The 17,454-nt window shown below is 33.5% G+C and overlaps 1 protein-coding gene across 2 annotated transcripts in view; it reads left to right on the top strand.

The window, feature by feature from the left end:
* Positions 1-16,556, top strand: part of CRISPLD1 (cysteine rich secretory protein LCCL domain containing 1) — a 44,216-nt gene extending 27,660 nt beyond the window's left edge. Inside the window, exons 5-15 of one of the 2 annotated variants that reach the window (XM_021688278.1) lie at positions 198-313; positions 1,024-1,124; positions 2,996-3,136; positions 3,314-3,374; positions 3,482-3,548; positions 3,754-3,884; positions 5,612-5,655; positions 5,749-5,821; positions 10,304-10,379; positions 13,919-14,049; positions 15,429-16,556. In XM_021688278.1, coding sequence (XP_021543953.1) covers positions 198-313; positions 1,024-1,124; positions 2,996-3,136; positions 3,314-3,374; positions 3,482-3,548; positions 3,754-3,884; positions 5,612-5,655; positions 5,749-5,821; positions 10,304-10,379; positions 13,919-14,049; positions 15,429-15,480 — 993 coding nt within the window. In that variant the 3' untranslated portion in view covers positions 15,481-16,556. The remainder of the gene's footprint in view (positions 1-197; positions 314-1,023; positions 1,125-2,995; positions 3,137-3,313; positions 3,375-3,481; positions 3,549-3,753; positions 3,885-5,611; positions 5,656-5,748; positions 5,822-10,303; positions 10,380-13,918; positions 14,050-15,428) is intronic. The other variant, XM_021688279.1, reaches the window with a different exon arrangement.
* Positions 16,557-17,454: the final 898 nt, after the last annotated feature.

Below are 17,454 nucleotides of genomic sequence, written 5' to 3' on the forward strand. Positions count from 1 at the left end.
CACTCTTCTTTAAATTGAATCAAGCACTTCCCAAAGTCTCAGGAAAAATATTCTTTTGACATTGCTTTATTTCATCCTGGATGATAAAGGTTCATTTCTCAAGTTCAGTTTTATACATCTTTCTCTGAGATATGTTGTTGTCTTACTTTGTCTCAGCCTACTTTTTCTGAGCCTTTCTTTTCCTTTCTCTAACATAGGTGGTGTGGGCAACAAGTAGCAGAATAGGCTGTGCCATTAATTTGTGTCATAACATGAATATCTGGGGACAGATATGGCCCAAAGCTGTCTACTTGGTGTGCAATTATTCCCCAAAGTAAGTAGACAAAACATTACTTTTATATGTAAATTTTTCCTAACAACATGAAGAAACTTTATATTCTCAATTTTTTTTCTCATTTTCAGTATGTATTATTGACTAAAGTGTATTGTTTTAATGCTATTTATTTAATATGGCAACAATTAAAATGGTTGTCTGATGCATAAAATCAGTGCTTAAGAGGAATATGAAAATTGAAAATATGATTTTTGTGAAGACAGGAATTACATTTTTATATCTTCAGTTTTACTCATTACATTATATTACATAGTTTTAATAATTTGGATTTATTAGAGATGAAAAACTATAGATTAACTGAGAAATGTATTTTCACCTGTGTAAAGACCATTGAATGATTATGTTGAAAATATTACAGACTGTATGTAGGGTCAAATCTAAATCTAAAATCTCTTCATTAAAACAAATGGAATATGGATGAATATCCCATAACAGAGCTTAGTGTTCTGTGGAAGTTTAACTTTGTAATTTTTAACAATATGCATAGCAAATTACTTAAAATATTTTCAAAAGAATGAGGCAGCAGTTCATATATAAACCTAGTAACTAAAAGGACTCTGCGATGAAAGATATAAATGTTTTATATCTACACACCAAAATCATTACTTAGAAAATAGTAATATTTCACAGTGTCTTATAAATTATGCTATATTAGACCAACTCTTAATAGAGTGGATCATCTCTTTAAGGGGAAACTGGTGGGGCCATGCTCCCTATAAACATGGACGGCCCTGTTCTGCTTGCCCACCTAGTTTTGGAGGCGGCTGTAGAGAGAATCTGTGCTACAAAGGTATGTGCTATTGTGTCATAATATTCAGGTTGATTTAGGGCGCCTGGGTGGCTCAGTTGGTTAAGCGACTGCCTTCGACTCGGGTCATGATCCTGGAGTCCCTGGATCGAGTCCCGCATTGGGCTCCCTGCTCGGCAGGGAGTCTGCTTCTCCCTCTGACCCTCCCCCCTCTCATGTGCTCTCTCTCATTCTCTCTCTCTCAAATAAATAAATAAAATCTTTAAAAAAAAATATTCAGGTTGATTTATATTTTAATCCAACTTCTACATTAATTTGTATTTAAAAGGCAAAAAAGCACATTTAATTATTATATTAAAATTCCCAGAACTCTATTTAAACTATTTTGAGGCCATTGCAAATATTTTAAAAATATAATATTAATAAGTCTGTTATACCAAATATGTATTTAAAGGAAAGTTTCATCATTATTTCAGATAACCACTTCTAATTCTACTTTGAAATTATCCCAGAATGATAAGTACATTTACATTTTTAAAAAGCCACCTTAATATATTATTAGACTAGAGTTATTTTTATGAGTCTTCATTTTTGAAGGATTTAGCAATTTAATAGTTTATTTTTAGCACTTTAAGAGTTTTTGCCAAAATACTTATTCATGAATCTTACTAAATGATGCTCAAAGAATTATACTAATTCTGTGCTCCTTATTGCAGAATATATAATTTCTCATGCCAAAATAACCCATAAAAAAGCTATCATATTATTGTAAAACTGTTGTAAAAGTAGTGTTCTGAAATGCATCTGATGTGCTAAAATGTACATATAAATGTGGTATCCTGTTTACAGCACATGAAGAGAAAACTTATATGACAAAGCTTTGTGAAAATCCTGCTCTTAATTGGGCATCCAAGTGAACATTTCTATTCTCTTGTACTTTTTTCTTAATGATGACCAAATGAAGATTAATGCAGACTAAGTGTTTTAGAAAACATGAATTAATGCAGCCCTTTTTCAGTACTCATAAAGAGATGTCTTTTTTTCCCTTGATGACTGAGTGCTCATTACTATAATGAGCAGACAAGAAGTAATGATTTATTTCACTCTGTTATATGAGCCATTTTCCATTCCTGGAAGAATTTTTCATTGTGTGTGAGTCTGTTTTCCATTTTCTCCATCCCTAAACCTCCACCCTACTTGCCCCTTCACCAGTGACCACTATTTTACTTAAAACTGACTCTCCTCTGAATTCATACTTCCCTTTTCTAGGTTCTGAGTTCTTGGACATACATGAAAATAACATACCGTTCCAAATTATGCCACTGTTAAGCCCTTGATATGCCAACCTGGAAAAAAATAAATTCTCCATTGTTTAAATTTCTGCACATTGGATTTCCTTCTAAAAGAGAAAAACCTTTCCATGGAAACTGACATTGTAGTAAATTAAAAGGGCATGGCACGCCTTCTTTAAGCTGAATTTCCTTTTGGGAGAATTTTAAATGTGACCCTTTTGAAAATTTTAAAAGCGACTTTCTTAAAAATATGATTTCATTTGGGAAAACAAACTCAAATACACTAAGCCCTTACTTCATTAGATCACTGTGTAGACTTCATGGTACCATTATGAAAGGCAATCCCTGATACCACTCTCAAATATAAAGCAAATTTAGAAATGACTCCATTTAATGTTAGCCAGATGGAAGCAAAGACGAATCAAGAGTTCAGAGCCTTATACATTTATTTTATTTACTCCAATGCATTACATAAGACGACCACCTTAAGCCAAAAAACTACAGATTTTTCTAGTTTTCTAGTTTTAAGTGTTACCCAGGCATATAATGGTATATCGTTATTTGATGATTTGTGTACATTTAAGGTGGGCTCATGTTTCTTATATCTATTCTCTCTAACAGAAGGATCAGACAGGTATTACCCTCCTCGAGAAGAAGAAACAAATGAAATTGAACGGCAGCAGTCACAAGTCCATGACAGCCATGTTCGGACAAGAGCAGATGATAGTAACGGAAATGAAGTCATAAGCACACAGCAAATGTGTAAGAGCTCTGCATGATTTACACAAATTTTAGGGTTTACATAGATGGCATATGCGACTATATTTTATTAATTGGGACAGTTTTAAAATGGCAAAAGCTTGACATTAGAATATATGTTATGAACTACAGTAGCTTTTACATTATCTAAATTATTTTGGTATTTTTTTCTTTTTTCAGCCCAAATTGTTTCTTGTGAAGTAAGATTAAGAGATCAGTGCAAAGGAACAACCTGCAATAGGTAATATTTGTTATTATTCTCAAAATTACCTGGGCAAAATATGATGTATTTTCATTTTACACTGACATTCAGAGAAAATAAATTTGTTCCCAATTTCTTTCATTTAGATATGAATGCCCTGCTGGCTGTTTGGATAGTAAAGCTAAGGTTATTGGCAGTGTACATTATGAAATGGTAAGTACTATAAATATAATGATTTGGGAATAGGATCTTGTTACATATTGGATTTTTTAAATGCAAAAATAACAATTTATATAAGTATAGATATTTTGCTCAGATATGTTCATTTAATTTTAAGTCATGTAAATAGTAATTAGATGTGTCCTATGGAGAACTCTTAATATTTTAATATCCTTTGCTCCCTTCTTTTTTCTCCAAGCAATCCAGCATCTGTAGAGCTGCAATTCATTATGGTATAATAGACAATGATGGCGGTTGGGTAGATATCACTAGACAAGGAAGAAAACATTATTTCATCAAATCCAATAGAAATGGTGTTCAAACAATTGGGTAAGTACACAAACGATCTTTTGGATGAGATGATTTTAAATTGTAATAATGAGTTGACAAATTCTTTCAGAGCCAAGCATAGAAGGATTTATATGGAAGTTGGTAATTGCCAAGGCTCATTTGAGCTCTGTAATTTCTGAAGACAAAAAGGAGCTGAAGTATGTGAATTCAAAATTGAACAGTTTTACTTATAAAGAACATGCTAAAGCTCCACATTTTCTGGAGTTTCATTGAGAATGTACAAATTTACAGTTTTTCTTGATGTGAAAAAACAGATTTTTTCAGCTATGAAAGAAAATACCCCAGAGAAAGCTAATTGATTTGCATATTCTCCCTGCCCTGCTTATGGATAAATGGTTTATTTCATGCAACAATAACTTTGTTAGTAAGATAAATTAGATTAGTAGGTAAAATTACGAGCATTTTGAAAAGTTCTTTAAATATGTAATATATTATGTACCTTTGTCCATCTAAATGTAACTTAACATAAAAGCATTAACTTTTGAAATGTTTCTCATATTAAATATATGAAACATTATTTTAGAAGACTATATATTTTGATATATACTCTATAGAAATTAGAACAGTATGGCCTTTTGAAATAACTTTTTGTTAGTGTCTTTCTTCTATGTAAAAAAACAAACATTAGGCCTCATATGGAATGCTTCTTCTTAAGATATACGACATAGTTTCTTTTCTTTGTAACTATAGAATTGCATGAAACTCCACAGTAGAAGATTCATAATGATAAGAAAGAATTTATTAAAAACCCTTGCAAATTTGGTAGAATGACATTCTATGTATACAATTTTGTTCAAAGGCTTTGTGTGTGGTTTTCAGTCATTAGCAATTACTCTCTTAAGTAAAAGCTTTATAGAAGCATTTATTGATTAACTTAGTAATTCTGCAGATATTTATTAATTACCTTTAATGAATAATAAAAGTCATTAGCTTTAGTAAGCCAAACACTGGGTGTTGGATTAAAGAACATTTATCCTATTTACTTTTTTGTTTGAACTTAGTTTTTGATTATGTTTATTACAAAAACTCTTCTGAAATGTGAAGGTGTGTCATTAAAATACTATCACAAATAAGCTTTATCTTTTGTAATAGATATTTTTCTGAAAATCTGGGTATAAATAAACCAATTAAAATTTTGATATATAATGGTATACCTATTCTTCTATTCCTGCTTTTTAATGATGCATGATGCATATAATAAGGAGGAATTCATTCATCACAGACACTTTATTAGACACTTGGGACAAAAAATGAATAACACACATTCCTTTAAGGTACTTATGATTTAGTAGTCTTTTTACAATACTACCTTGTATTTACTATTGTGAGAGATTAAATAGTTTGGTTCTATGGTGACAGGGGATTAGTATATTTAGAGTTTTAATTTTAATAGGAAACAAATATATAGATATAAATCTGTGTGGTTTTATGCTGTTATTTATATATTTTGAGATTGATCATGGGAAGAGACCATTTTCCAATATCAAGAATGATTAATTTGGTTGGTATTGATTTGGTTCATATTTGAAGGTAATATAGATTTAGAATAAAATAGATGATATATTCTTATACTACTACTTATTTAGATATTTAAGTAAGAATGTTTAAGAAGAAACAAAGTATTCATAGACCTAAATAATACCAGAAATTATGTTGATGATGATACATCTAAAAAATGATTGACATGTTTATGTTTTTATCTTCAGCAAATATCAGTCTGCTAATTCCTTCACAGTCTCTAAAGTAACAGGTTAGCACTTTTTTAAATCTTATTTTCTTACGACCATGTTGCATGTTATTGTTGCCAAAGATTTGCTTATTGTTTTGTGTTTCAATTCTTCAGTCCAGGCTGTCACTTGTGAAACAACTGTGGAACAGCTCTGTCCATTTCATAAGCCTGCTTCACATTGCCCAAGGTAATGTTTTCTAAATTTTCTCATTCTTCTTGACCAGTGAACATACATGCATGGGGCTTTTACTCTCTGATAACTGTTCTTGCCTGGAATTCTGCTGTGTGAAGGCTTTGAAAGGTGTATGGTCTTGAGCTGCAAAGCGGAAAGGAGTGGTGGGTCGTCACAAACTACCTGCACTGCAGGCACTCCCAGTGTGCTTTCTCCAAAGGCCAGGGTGCTTTTGGCTGTTCCATAATACCCGGGCTGTTGGGTGTATTCTGTATGTTCACATGTGCTGTGAAGACTTCCGTCTTAGTCTGCTCAGGCTGATATAACAACATACCACAGACTGGGTGGTGTAAAAAGTAGAAATTTATTTTCACCTAATTCTGGAAGATGGAAGACTAAGATCAAGGTGTGGACAGGTTTGGTTTCTTCTGAAGCCTGTCTCCTTGTTGCAGATGGCTGCCTTCTCTCTGTGTCCTCACAAGACAGGAGAGGTAGGGATGGGGAGAGACAGAGACAGAGAGAGAAGATTCTCCTTTCCTGGGATCAGGGCTGAACCCTGATAATCTCATTTAACCTTATTTAACTCCATAAAGGCCCATCTCCAAATACAGTCACACTGGGAGTTGGGCTTCAACATAAGAATTTGGAGGTACACAAACAGTCTATAACAAGTTGTTACCACAAAAACTATAATGATGTAACATATTTTTAAGCATTTCCATCCAGTTCCTAAATTGGATAAATCTAATTGCGATTGGTAAGTCAAAAAGCCCATCTTCTGCCTTCCTTTTACTTTTGTTTTTAAACTATCTTTTTAAAAATTATAATGGAGTTTCTCTACTCTACAATAAAGAAAAAATAGTTCATTTATCTTGACCACACTAAGGTGAAAACTGTTAGAAGTATTATGGCCACATCATAACCATACATAGGAAAAATGAAATATGTCTTTTCACATCCATTCTTAACTTCTATCCACACTTCCTCCATTAATGCAAAGAAATCACATGTTAATTCTAAGAACCAGTAGTAAGATTTAGAGGTAGAATTGTAATTGATAACCTGTAATTACTAAAAATTGAGGGAGCTTTTTATGGAAAAGTTTATTTATTTTGGAAAAGCTTCATCACTTAGCCTTTTAAAACTAAAGCAGTGTTTCACTTAAAGAATGAGACTGGTTATTCACAAGGTACTAAAAGACTGTGATAATATAAGAAGTAGCTACTTCTTAAGGTAGGTGAAGCTAAAAAATTTTACCATTATGATATAATGAAAAAAAATTTTAGAATTATCCATGAATATTTATTAAATACCCCCTATGTACAGTATTATGCTAGGCCCTATCTCAGCCATGTGACTAGGCTTGTGAGGACCAAATAGTAAGGATAATCTCTGTGAGGCACCCCAGGATAAAGCTTCCCTCTAGTAGATGCTCAGTAAATGGTTATTTTAATATCTGTGGAATAATTTATAGCAGTATTGTTCCAAAAGAAATAAAAATCACTGAAGTGAAATATTAATAAATGTTTCCTATTTCTTTGGTTACTCCAGGAAGGAAAATATTCCTCCAAGAGAGAAATTTTTTAAATTAAATTTAACTGGGGTGCCTGGGTGGGCTTCAGTTAAGCATCCGACTCTTGATTTTAGCACAGGTCATGATCTTAGGGTCGTGGGATTGAGCCCCGTGCTCAGCATGGAGTCTTCTTAGGATTCTCTCTCTCCTTCTCCCTCTGCCCTTCCCCTTGTTTGTGCGTACACTTTCTCTCTAAATAAATAAAGAAAGAAAATCTTTAAAAAAATTAATTTTATCTTTTACTGTTACCAACATAACAAATTGGTAGAAGTAATGATTTATAAATAATTTGACCTTAAGTAGTCTGGAACCACCCCCCCCCATTTTCTTTTAAAGACTAGTGAAACAAAGGGTTGTCTTTTTTCATACAAAATTTTTAATAGTTTCATAAATTATGCTATAATGGTATGATTTATATAGCAGTTTATAACTTTTAAGGAACCATGTGGTTGGTACATCTGTTTCAGAATTTCATGTGACTTAAATAAGTTGAGACATAAATCTATTCCAGAGAAAATGCCAAGAACAAATAAATGAAAGGAAATTAGCTCAAGACGAGCATGAATAAAAACAATATTTCCCTGTACAGTTGTGTCCTTAAGAGGTTCCATAGCAGGCAGAATAGCCCCAAATAAGCAGTCTCTATTATTTAGTTCCATAACCTTGTAAATATCATGTGTTTGTGTGTGTTACTAGAAAATTTTTTTTTCCTGACCTGGGGATGGGGCATGAGGTGGAGGGCAGAAATCATATCCTGATTTACATATAATCTATAAATAACTTGATCTTTGAAACTTACTGAATGTTCAAGATGTAAAAGCAGGTATCATTAAAATGTGTTAACATTTTTATTAAAAACTTACAACTAAATTATATATAAAGGAATGCTTACCAGGTCACTATCTACATTCTCAGTAATACATAACAGGGTGTTAAAACCAGAGATTAGAACACAAGCAAGTAAAAACCTCCTTCAGTCTTTCTTTGACCTGAACTTGCCTAAGTAGAAACTCAGTTTGAAGTAACCGACCTTGGCCTTCCACAAACCAAGTGCTAAATATAGTCAAGGTAGAGCCTGCAGTGTGATCCTAAGAGCAGAGCAGATGATTTTACTACCATAGGATGGGCAGTGAATGCCCAACTGCTCTCAAACACATGGGGGAAATTTCACAGTCAATGGGGACAACTTTCCTCCTATAGAAATCCCCAATAGCATCTTTTATAAAAATCAGCTCTTTAAAGTTATAAAAACTGGGACTCATTTATTATTTATATTTAAATGGTTCTAGTTTAGATGTTATAAGTAACAGATAAGCTGTACAACATTATATAAGTTTTAGAAATAAGAAATGCAGCTATTTCTTAAGAGCTATCTTAAGGAATTTTTTCAATTGGTAAAGGTAGTTGTGATTAAAGTTTTTTTCGAATACTTTTGGGAAAATCATTGATTCCTTCATCACACAATGATTTTCATGTAGTCATTTTGTTGAGACTCTGGTGTACTATTTACTAAAATGAATTCTGTTTTTTTCCAGTTTTAGTTTTTAATTTCCTTTTAGTGCACGAGTGTCTGTGTGTGTGTGACTTGAAGAGCCCATTGCTTAAAAAAAGGTGCCACTTTATAGTTTCTTAAACTCTCAGAGTGGAGTTTTTAAACATGTGATTAAACAGTGATAATTGGACCCCATGTTTAAATAAAGGGCTTTTGGATATGTTATTTAAATGAGCTAAGCCAATCAGATATCAGTAAGGCAACAGGCTATCTGGAGAAAGAATATTCCAGGTGCAGAGAAAGATAAGTGCAAAGGCCCTAAGGAAGAGCCTATTTTTTGTATGTTTGAGAAATAACTATTAGGTGAGTATCAGTGGAGCTGGGGGAGAAAGCGGAAGAGGAGGATATAGGGTCAGAACGGTAATGGGGGGGGGAACAAGATATGAAGGGTTTACTGGCCATTGTAAGGATCTTGTCATTTATTCTGAATGAGATGGAAAGCCACTGGAGTATTTGGAGCAGAGAAATGTTATGATTGGATTGGCATGCTTTTATATAAATGGGGAAAAACAGGAGTGGAGGGAGCAATGTTGGAAGCAGGGAGATCACAGGGGAACCTATAGCTAGACACCATAAAGTCTAGGGTTATAGTAACTGAGGTGTTTAGGAATGCTCTGATTTTATTTTAACGTATGAGCAAGAGAAATTGCTGGCTGACTGAATGTAAGGTGTGAGAGATAAAGAGAAGGATTGAGGCTAGAATAAAGGTTTTTGGCCTGAGCAACTGGAGTAATGGAGTTGCCCTTTATTGTAGGAAGCCTACAGAAAGAACAGATTTGGGGGCCGGAGGAAGAGATTAGGAATTTGGTTTTAAACACGCTAAGTTTGAAATGATTATTAGAGTTAAGTAGAGATATTGAATAAGCAATAGGACATACAAATTTGGAATTAAGAAGTCTTAACTGGAGATATTAATTTGACTAATAATTTATAGTCATGATTAAAACCATGAAATTAGAGGAGATACCAAAGATGTGAAACCAGAAGAAAGAAACTGTGAGATGTGTGAGGCAATGAGTCACATTTTTCAAGTTATCGGTTTACTAAATTCTACAGACACATTGGGTCCCAATTCCCAGATACTCAGAAATGCACCCTGATGTTTCTTTCTGCTTAATCCAGAAACTAGAAAGCTTCCTGATTAAGTTAAAAAAGAAAAGAACTCATTTGTGCCAAAAGCTGGAAGTGGGTAAATTAAGCAGAAGCAATTGCATCTACTGCCTGGCTTGTACCTTGACCTATTTCAGAAAAAAAAAAAGATGAGTAGGATTGAGAATGCTGTTAACTTTTTTGTGTGCCTGTCTGTGGTCTTATTAGTGAGAATGACTAAAGTAACCAGCTACTTAATATTTATATATATATATTTTTTCAGAGTCTACTGTCCTCGTAACTGTATGCAGGCAAATCCTCATTATGCTCGTGTAATTGGAACTCGAGTTTATTCTGATGTAAGTATCTTAATTTATTCAGCTCTCAGTATTCATGTATATATATGTATACACACATTTAAATGTATGTACATTTATATATAGAAATAGGGAACAGATTCTATGTGGATATACATATTCTCAGAGAAGCTAGTCAGCAATAACACTACAAAATGACTATCCTTATGCAAATACGAGTGCATAATAATTTATTTTTACTAAATTTTTCTTTATATCCTACCCATACATTGTACATCAGACCCCTATGAAATAGTCCAGTGTCATCTTTCTGAAGGAAAATTCATTTTGCTTTTTTAAAATCTTCCTTTTGTTTCTTCAGTAATTTATAGTGTAAACTTGATAATTAAGAAATTATAATGTATGAACAATATCTTTCATATTGTGGCAAAGGAGCACTTAAAAAGTAGCATAGAATCAAGGACAGATAACACATTAAAATATGTACAAAAGGACACCACTTGAGGGATGTTATAATGGACAACATTACTGGGTTGGACAAGGACTGTTAGCTGGGAGGGCTTGCATATGGACAAGTGCTCTTTGAGCCAGGTTTCAAGTGTGGGTTGATAAATTGGATTAGGGACACATTCTAGGTGGGATGAACAGCATCTACAAAGACAGGGAGGTGACAGCAGGTGAGATGCACGCATAACACATAGGTTTGCTTGCTCGGAACAGGTGAGCATTGAATCTCAAAGGGACTGCAGCCAATTTTGTGCGAGGGATGGAGGGATCCGGCTCTTGAAACATGTAAATGGAGAGTCTAAATGGATGCTGATGAGTTTAGATTTTATGTGGCAGACATTTAGAAACCATTACAAATTTCTAAGCCAGAGAGATGCAAAAACAAATTCAGGAAATACACTCTTGAAACACATATTCAATAGAATACTATGGAAATAGGTTTGTGACAAGAGGTCTAAAATAGTATTTACCATCTTATTTCTATTGGTGAGTTCATTGAGGTCCAGGGTTTTGTTTTGTTTTTGTTTTTAGTTCAGTGTTAGCTCTGAAATTTTCTCCACATCTGAGTCCTTCCCAGGCTTCAGCTTTGCACTATACGTATCTGCAGCTTAAATGTCTTACTGGTATCCTAATTTATTAGTTCTCATATTTGTGCTTATCTTCTTATCCTCCTGTCTGTTAAAATCATGGTCATTCTTCACATCCTAAATTATTGCCACTTTCTCTGTGGAGTGTATTGCGGGATCTCCTAATACATGTATAACGTAGTCCTTCTTTCAACCCCTATAACTTTATTTTTTTTCCTTTTAGCATGTAGCTGATTCTGTTAGTGTCATGATTGTTTCTCCACCTCTTTTATTATTTTGAAGTTCCCTGAGGGCGACAGCTGGGCTATTCATGCATCATTTTTTCATCAATAATTTGATGTGTGCCAGCCTGTGAACAAGACAGAATTACATCCTGCCTTAACAAACTTAGAGCACACAGTGACATCAGAAATTAAGCAAATAATCTTGCACATAAATATTTGTCAAAAAAAATACATTAATAAGTGTACATGAATAAGCCTAGCTAAAATTATCAGAGATTTCAAAAGAAATTATTCTTTTTAGATTGTCCCTTTAAACACCAAAACTTTTCATTTTAGTCATGGCTGGTGAAAAATCTTTCAAAGCATCCTATACACTTCTATACCTATCAGCCATCTATTTTTCTAGAGTTAATGTTTTATTAGAACTTATATCCTGAGGTCATTTTATATTCCTTAGGGCAATAAATATAGGTGATTATGTATTATTATGTAGATCCTTTTAAAAGTAAGTTGGAAATATAAGGATCACTATTATGAGGTCAATACAGAGTCAGAGATTCAAGAATTAACTGTCAATCTTCCCACCCCCTACAAAATACATTATCTTTTTGAATACAAGATATGGAAAGATATCTTCTCTCCCTCCCTTCCCACATTTCCTTCTGTCTCTCTCTTTCTGTTTATACAGCTACAACTTGTACATTCTATTGCTTTGAACTTTTCTCATTTGTTACAAATAAAGTTAATTTCTGCATTCATTAAAAATGTTTCACTGTTTTCACAGATAAATTCTTTTTCTTTTCGTGACATATTAATTCTTACAAAGTGCGGGTATAAAAAGAAAATCTCTTCTGACCTTTGAGCTCAAATAGGAATGCCTGCTGACTGCATAGTTATGGGCAAAACAATAGTTTCAAAACATATTAAGTGCTTGGATTTAGTGAATGTTATATCTAAGCACTTTTATTGCCTTGGGGAAAATGCTGATAATACTCTTTTAACAGAGCAAGATAAATACTGAAATGTGTACAGAATTATTTTTAATTTCATCTGTTATGTACCATATTGGATACAAACATTAATTCAATGAGGGACTTTAAACTGAATAAAATTCCTCTTTAGAGTAAGGATTCAAGACTTTAGATATATGGTATTTTGTGATATAACAAAAACATGAAAAGGATTAAACAGCTTGGCATTCAGGCTCTCTGATCTAATAAGTTCTGACTGATGCCACAAAGTTCAGAGCACAGTAATAAAGCAAGGTCATGTAAGATGCACATGCTTATGTGAACTTAAAAAAAGCACATTAAGTCATGCACATGTGCATAGAGATAAAAAAAAGAACACACCAGTGGGATCAGAAGAGACCCCTCGGATATGAGGGGGATTGTTTTATACTGAAACAGTTCAAGTGTTTCATTTTGTGGGATTTCCTCAGGCCGTATTCAGCTATTGACAAATTTTGGTAGAACATTAGGATTAAAGCGCAAACATCAAAGTCTGGAGAAGACTTTAATGGGACAAAGGAAAAGAGTTGACTTCCAGAAATCCAGTTAATAATTTTAAAGTGTTGGACCTGAAAATAATTTTCTCTTCCATAGAAATACAATTCAATGCAGACTGTATAACTGGTACAGTGTAATCGTAGCACTTTCCTAGTACTATGTCAGACCATTCAAACCAAAGTGATAGCCATTGCCAATATAGGTAAGAAGCTATGATTGTTCTTTATATTTTTCTCCTTGGGCAGATTTTCTCTGCATAGATTACATTAGAAGAAAACTCCCCATTTAATACACACTTGTATTTTGGAAAAGGGACTGTAAAGATACACAGAACTATGATTTGTTTGTAAGTCAAACTGAACATAAATGAGGTGCAGGTAATAAGCCTGTGAACATTTGGTCAGAGTGACTCCAGTAGGGACTAGCAAAGGCTGAAATTTAAGAATGATAAATAGGCCCTTCAAGAGATAGAAGGAGCAAATTTGCATCTGATTGCTTCACTATAGCAAAAGCCTGCTATTTGGAAAGGCAAATGTTTGTTAGATTAAATGGTGAAGGGATTTTACCATTGTAGCTACCCTTAGGATCTGCCTCAGACTCCCTCAGAATGGGCTTTGACTTTGTGACTTTTGAAACATTCCTTTATGCACAAAACATCCACCTGTAACTGCTGAATATCAGTCCAGTGGAAGAGTAGACTGGACAAGTTCAGCAGGAATTTCCTAATAACGATGGGTTTTTCCTTGTCCCCTCAGCTGTCCAGTATCTGCAGAGCAGCAGTACATGCTGGGGTGGTGCGAAATCATGGTGGTTATGTTGACGTCATGCCTGTGGACAAAAGAAAGACTTACACTGCTTCTTTTCAAAATGGAATCTTCTCAGAAAGGTAAATTTAAAAATGTATACATATATATTTTGTATTTTATATATTTATAGTCTCTATCTTCCCCCCTCTCTCTTCCCCTCTCTCTCTCTACACCCCCCCCCCCCACACACACACCCGTTTATGCTTACTTTACAACCAACTCACTTTAGTATGGGTTTGGAGTTACGTGGCTGCTCCAGTATGTTTCCTTTAAACCCTGTGTAATATTGGTCTTCTAGGGATGGGAGAAGCTGCAGTACCAGAGGAGCCTGTCTCCTACAGGCTTATAAAAATCAACATGAAAATCGGATTATGAGTCAGAACCACTCTTTTGTTAATTGATTTTATAGTAAGGAAATTTCTTTCATCCTCTTTTGGACTTTCTAGATTAGTTCTTATATTCTTATATGTAATTCTTTCTAGGTGAGCAGGGCACTGAATATTTCTCTAATCCAGTTATATGACGAAGTATTTGCAAAAAAACGAGTCTGATTTTTCCCAGAACCAAATTCTCTTTTTGATTAGAAGTTGGATACCTAGTATGACATAAATGAATGCCTTCTGGTCATCTCATACTATTCAGTCCATTATTACATATTTCAGTGGTTTGGGAAAATGCATATGACTTACTTTATCAAGTATTAAAAAAAGGTAAGAGCAAAGAACCTATAGTGATTTTTGAAATCATTTGTACTTGGGGAAGTAGCATTAACTCTCATGTATGTTGTATAGATACAGAAAAGTTCCTTACTTTTAGACATTTACTGGGTTCTTTAAAATTGCCAATGCAAGTTTCGTACATACAGTAAAGTTTCTATAAAGGACACCAAAGGATGGTCCTGTGTAAGGTATCTAGATTGCCTTTCACATAACCATCTGAGTGCCATCTTTATAAAAAGACAGCTTTGCATTTAGCATCTGTTATGCGTCTGGGAAATTCATAGTAGGTGCTCAAAAATAATACTACTCTAGAGTATTGCATAAATATCACTATCTTCTTAACTTGCAGCTAACTTTTAACCATATCGGTCAGTTGTAAACCTGGGTCTTAATATTCCCCCAGTAAAATGGAATTACGGCTGCCTAACTCTGCTTTATTAAAATCAAAGGTGGTAATACAGGAAAACATGATCTGGAATCTGTTAAGTTATATATAAAATACTATTATTACCACTGTGCACCTTAAATTTTAGTAAACTTGCAGCCCAGCATACAACCAAGATTTAAAGAATTACGTCATCCTCACTCAAGCTTTCCAATAACTATAAATTATAGTAGCCTAAGAGAGTTGGCCATCTGGATTCATAGAGCTGCTTTCTTGACTGTCATAAGTAAGCATGATTTATTTGGAGGATTATATGTGGAGATGACATCAATATACTTTCTGTATTTTTTTGCAGTTTACAGAATCCTCCAGGAGGAAAGGCATTCAGAGTATTTGCTGTTGTGTGAAATGGAACACTTGGAAGACGATCGTAAAGACTATTCCAAATGCCATACTTCTGAAGTTTGTATAAAATTGTAACATTACTGTACAGAAGATATCAACTATTTTCAGCCCCCCAAAAAGTGCCAAATGCATATAAATCTTGATAGATAAAATCTGTAAAAATTAAACATGGGACATAATTAACTTTGGGAAAAGTAATGAATATGTAATGGTTTTAGAAATCCTGTGTTAAATATTGCTATATTTTCTTAGCAGTTATTTCTATAGTTAATTACATAGTCATGATTGTTCTACATTTCACATGTTATTTTATATGGTGCTTTGTATATGCCACTAATAAAATGAATCTAAACATTGAATGTGAATGGCCTTCAGAAAATCATCTGGTGCATTTAAAAATAATCAATTTTTTAAAAATTAAAGGAACCATAGTATCACATTTCCCCCAGCTCAATACTGTGCCATTACCTACTCCAAATAATCTGAAATTGTTTTCCACTTAATACCTGTATAGTTTTTCTCTTCTGTTAAATTTAGGCATATCAAATATTATGTCCTGATATTGCACTTCTTATTTTGTATAAACTAATTCCTTAATATCCAAATGAATCTATTAAAATGTTTGATTCCTTGGGAATGGCTTTAATAGTAAATGGAATGAACTATTGTTCCATGGTAGAGTAGTGGTATGAAAACATTCCTAGTGATAATATAGTAAATATAGGGTTAAGCACAGGCAGCCAGAGCTTTCTATGTATTGTTCAAAGTGAGGTCACACATTTTTCTTTTGTATCCTGGCAAATACTCCTGCAGGCCAGGAAGTATGATAGCAAAAATTTTAACAAAGATATACTAACGTATTGCATCACCATTGCCACTGACTTTATTAATGGTAAATGGCTTTGTGTATAAATGTTGCCATATTATTGTACCTGTGATGGTGATATACTTGTTTCTATGAAAAATGTATTGTGCTTTGAGACTAAAAACCTGTAAAATGTTAATTTTGATATTTTTTTTCTTGCTGGTGAATTTACTCTTTCCCTGTAAACGTATTAAAATTAATCATGTTTCAAAATATTTTAGTCCCTTCTTATTTTGATTTAGAAATCATTTTACATTAACGAAATTATTGTAAGTCTTTTAAATTTGGGTTATTGACAATATAAAGAACATCCTTAATACCAGAAGTCTGTAGAGTCAACTTGACTAGATATTTGTATATGAAAGAGAAGACAATCATATATTTAGGAGCATTGCATCAAGAGAAAATTTGAATAAAATGAAGAAAGAATCTGAAGGATATAAAGTAATTATAAAAGAATTGACAAGACAGTAAATACTTCATATATTTTCAGAAAATAAATGATTACGTGTTCAGGAGCAGATAAAGGGGAGATAAATCATATGCAGAGATCTGGAAAAGCAAGAAAGCTGGATAATAGAAAAACAAGAAAGGAGAGGCTCATATAGACCATTGCTGGAGAACAAATGGTAAAGAAAATGATACCTTGATCACTTATCAAGCACTGGCCAGAAATTAAGCGATTCAAAATATGGGTAGTCAAAACTTAAGCATTTGTAGATTAAAAATATCAAAATTTAATCAGATTTGTGAGAACATTTTTTTCCCAAAAGACACATTACACCTTCTTAAATAGCATGATTGAAATAAAAACTTTACCCAGATTCATCTTCTGCTCTCCATTGCTCCCCCCCCCCGCAGTAGGGAAGCCCCATCTTTTCTTGTCAGTATAAAGATTCTCATATTTGTCCCTAGTTTAGATATTCACCGTCAATTTTCCTGTAGTATTACAGGGTCTCCACCTGGAGCCTTATTTTGTTTCTTTCCATGCCTTTTCAATCCATCTTTAAAGTTTTCACTGGAATTACTCTTTTCCATAAGTTTCCATTATTTAAGAAAACCTAATCATCTTATAAAAACATTTAAGAACCTCCATAGTCTTGCTCCATAT

This window comes from Neomonachus schauinslandi, chromosome 4 (assembly GCF_002201575.2).
Source record: "Neomonachus schauinslandi chromosome 4, ASM220157v2, whole genome shotgun sequence".
Taxonomy (NCBI): domain Eukaryota; kingdom Metazoa; phylum Chordata; class Mammalia; order Carnivora; family Phocidae; genus Neomonachus; species Neomonachus schauinslandi.